The sequence below is a fragment of the Orycteropus afer genome, unplaced genomic scaffold (genome assembly GCF_000298275.1).
Source record: "Orycteropus afer afer isolate SDZICR_OR568_19922 unplaced genomic scaffold, OryAfe1.0 scaffold00540, whole genome shotgun sequence".
Lineage (NCBI taxonomy): Eukaryota > Metazoa > Chordata > Mammalia > Tubulidentata > Orycteropodidae > Orycteropus > Orycteropus afer.
This window is the reverse complement of record NW_006922127.1, coordinates 380,972-383,878: the sequence shown is the minus strand read 5'-3', so window position 1 is coordinate 383,878 and position 2,907 is coordinate 380,972. Positions and strand designations below refer to the sequence as shown.

At 48.3% G+C, this 2,907-nt stretch overlaps 1 protein-coding gene across 1 annotated transcript in view; it reads left to right on the top strand.

Annotated features, from left to right (window-relative positions):
• FLT1 (fms related receptor tyrosine kinase 1) overlaps positions 1–2,907 on the top strand; it is a 201,508-nt gene that overhangs the window by 20,413 nt on the left and 178,188 nt on the right. The window contains exon 3 of the mRNA XM_007955784.1: positions 2,640–2,764. Coding sequence (XP_007953975.1) covers positions 2,640–2,764 — 125 coding nt within the window. The remainder of the gene's footprint in view (positions 1–2,639; positions 2,765–2,907) is intronic.

Genomic DNA, 2,907 nt, shown 5'->3' with positions numbered 1-2,907 from the left:
GCAGTTCCACTCTGTCCTCTAGGGGCGCTGTGGGTCAGAATCGACTCCATGGCAGTGGGTGTGGTTTGGGCTTTGCTTCTGTGAAGACTGACAGCCTTGGAAACCCTGTGAGGCAGTTCCACTCTGTCCTCTAAGGGCGCTGTGAATCCAAATCGACTCAGTAGCAGTGGGTTTGGTTTGGGCTTCGCATCTGGAGGGAGCTCTGGTGGTGTAGTGCCTAAGGCACTTGACTGCTAACCAGAAGACTGGAGGTTCAAACCCACCAGCCATTCCTCGGGTGGAAGTTTGGGCAATCTACTTCTGTAGAGATACTTCCTCAGAAACCCAAGGAGGGGTGGCTATGAGTCAGATCTGACTCAAGGGCAGTGCATTTGTTTGTTTGTTTGTTTTGCATCTGTAAAGATTGACAGTCTTGGAAACCCTCTGGGGCAGTTCCACTCTCCTGCAGGGTTGCTATGAGTCGGATGGCAATGAGTTTGGTTTTTGGTGTATAGTCAAGTTAACATCAGATTTTATGCATGGGGCCCGAGGGTAAAATGATATGTCCAGGGGCCCCCAGCAAGTTAGAGGCAGAGCCAGAAGTCCCACCCAGATCATTAAGTGTGCACTCCAACCCCTGACTCCAAGCCTCCTGAAGACCCAAGGCATCATGGTCACTGTCCTTTGGTAACCAGCCCCTTCTCAGAATTTCTCTAACACTGTTTAGTGTAAGATGACGCTTAACTTCTCCTGCTGAACATGTGAGCATCAGCCTTCATCTCTGAAAACCAGTTGACACCCGCAACCCTTCCTGTAGGGGGCGCTATCTCGAGAAAAAGGAAGCCAAGGATCCAGCCCGGAGTGTCGCTGAGGGGAAGAGCCTGGGTTGGTGAATAGGACGGACATCTCGCTGTGTGAGCATAGATGCTCGCATCACTGTTTGGAGTCTGCCCATCTGCTGTCCTTCATTCACCGTTCAGTATACATTAGACCAGAGGTGGATGCTACTATTTAGTACAGTCCCGAGAGATCAAAGGTCACTTACAGGGCAGTGTTCAGTGTTGTAAAGTATTGTGATGGAGGAATGCTGGGGACATGGGGAGAGTCATCAGGGGGGACTGGGGCAGAGAAGGAGGCAAGAAGGAAGGGCCAGGCAAGGCTTCCAGAGAGGGGCTCACCCAGGTGCCCAGGGGAGATGAGCACTGGAGGGGGGAGTCCCTCTGCCCGCCCAGCTATGGAAGCATCCAAAGTAAACAACCCTACAGGCTTGTAAACAGGGAACCGGAGACATCATTTGGCAAATGAGGACAACTACAAACCAAAAAGAGGGAATAAACTGTGTTGTTACAGAACTTCTAGATGGTAGGGAAGTCAGACACCTACAAGATAGAACAGACTGTTCTAAACTTGGGAAGAAATGTATACATCACAGGGTAACCTCGAAGAAAAAATGATAAACCTTCACATCAAAAAAGAGGACCAGCACAAATATTCACAAATACTAAAACAATAGCAATGAAGGAAGTGATAACACGATTCATAAACAAAATGAGCTCAGCATAGAAAATTACATGGAACAAAGAAATTGACACCATGAGAAAGCACATTAACAAAAATGACAGCAACAAATTCATATTTGCCAATAGTCACATATCTGGCAAGGGACTTATCTCCAAGATTTATAGCAGAAGAGTGGATGACCAAACTGTGGTACACACACATACTGGAATGCTATGCAGCACTAAAGAATAATGTAGAGTCAGCAAAACACCACATAACATGCATGAACGTAGAGGACATTATGCTGAGTGAAATAAGTCAATCACAGAAGGACAAATATAGTATTAGTTCGTTGTTGCAGAGGGTCAAGGAAAGGTTTATATATGGCGGGAAACTTTCTTTGTTGGTTGCGGGGGAAGGGGAGGAGAGGGAACACTGAAAAAAAAAAAATGCATTGACCCATGTCACTTTAATAAAAAAAAAGGAGTCTCTCTGGGGCCGATCTGGTGCCCACAGCTGTGCCTCTGTGCCACACCGCTGGGTGCCAGAAGGTCCTGTCGTCAGCAGGCAGTGCCACCGTTTTTAGGGTCCTTTCCAACCCTCTCTGCAGAGTTGCACAGGTTTTGCTAGATCAGGGCAGAGTAAAGAAACAGAAGTAATATGCATATGAAATGAGTGCAGTCTTCAACCCCCTTTTCTAGCCTCTCCCTGGCCACCTCCCTGGAAACATCTAGAAAATCTTTAAGTCTTGCTTCAGTCATTCAAATGATAATCCTCCCTCCTCCCTCTGACAGTAATACCTGCCTCTTTTTTAGCGTCCGCACTGTGCGCCACAGGGAGCTGACTTTGCCAGTCCTCCCCAACCCCTTCATCCCTTTGACTTCTTACAAAGCCCCGGGAGGGTGCTTCCCAAGGCCCTTAGCATAGCTGTGGCAAGAAGTTTACACAGAATATCGTCCTCTCCCTCAGGCACCTTTATGGCTCCCCCCCACAGCGTCACAGGTGCATTCTAGGGGCAACGGGGAGGTCTGTTTGGAAAACCAGGTGGGTTTGAACCGCCGACCTTTCAGTTAGCAGCAGAGTGCTTCCATTGTGCCACCAGGGCTCCTATATTTCAAACATTTGCATATTTTTTTTCTTTTCGTTTTCTTCTCGTTCAGACACAGACAGACCTTTCGTAGAAATGTACAGTGAGCTCCCCAAGGTCATACAGCTGCTGGAAGGACGGGAGATCATCATTCCCTGCCGGGTCTCCTCGCCGAACACCACTGTGACCTTAACAAAGGTAAAGAGAAGCAGTGAGTCTCAGGGGAGAGTCATTGCAAGGGAGCCCAGCGGACGCTGGGTCTTCTCTGAGATGTTTAGGACCTCGGTGGACTTTTCTGCAGCGTTTCTTCACTGTGAAGGCTGAAAGCAAAGCTGTCAGTT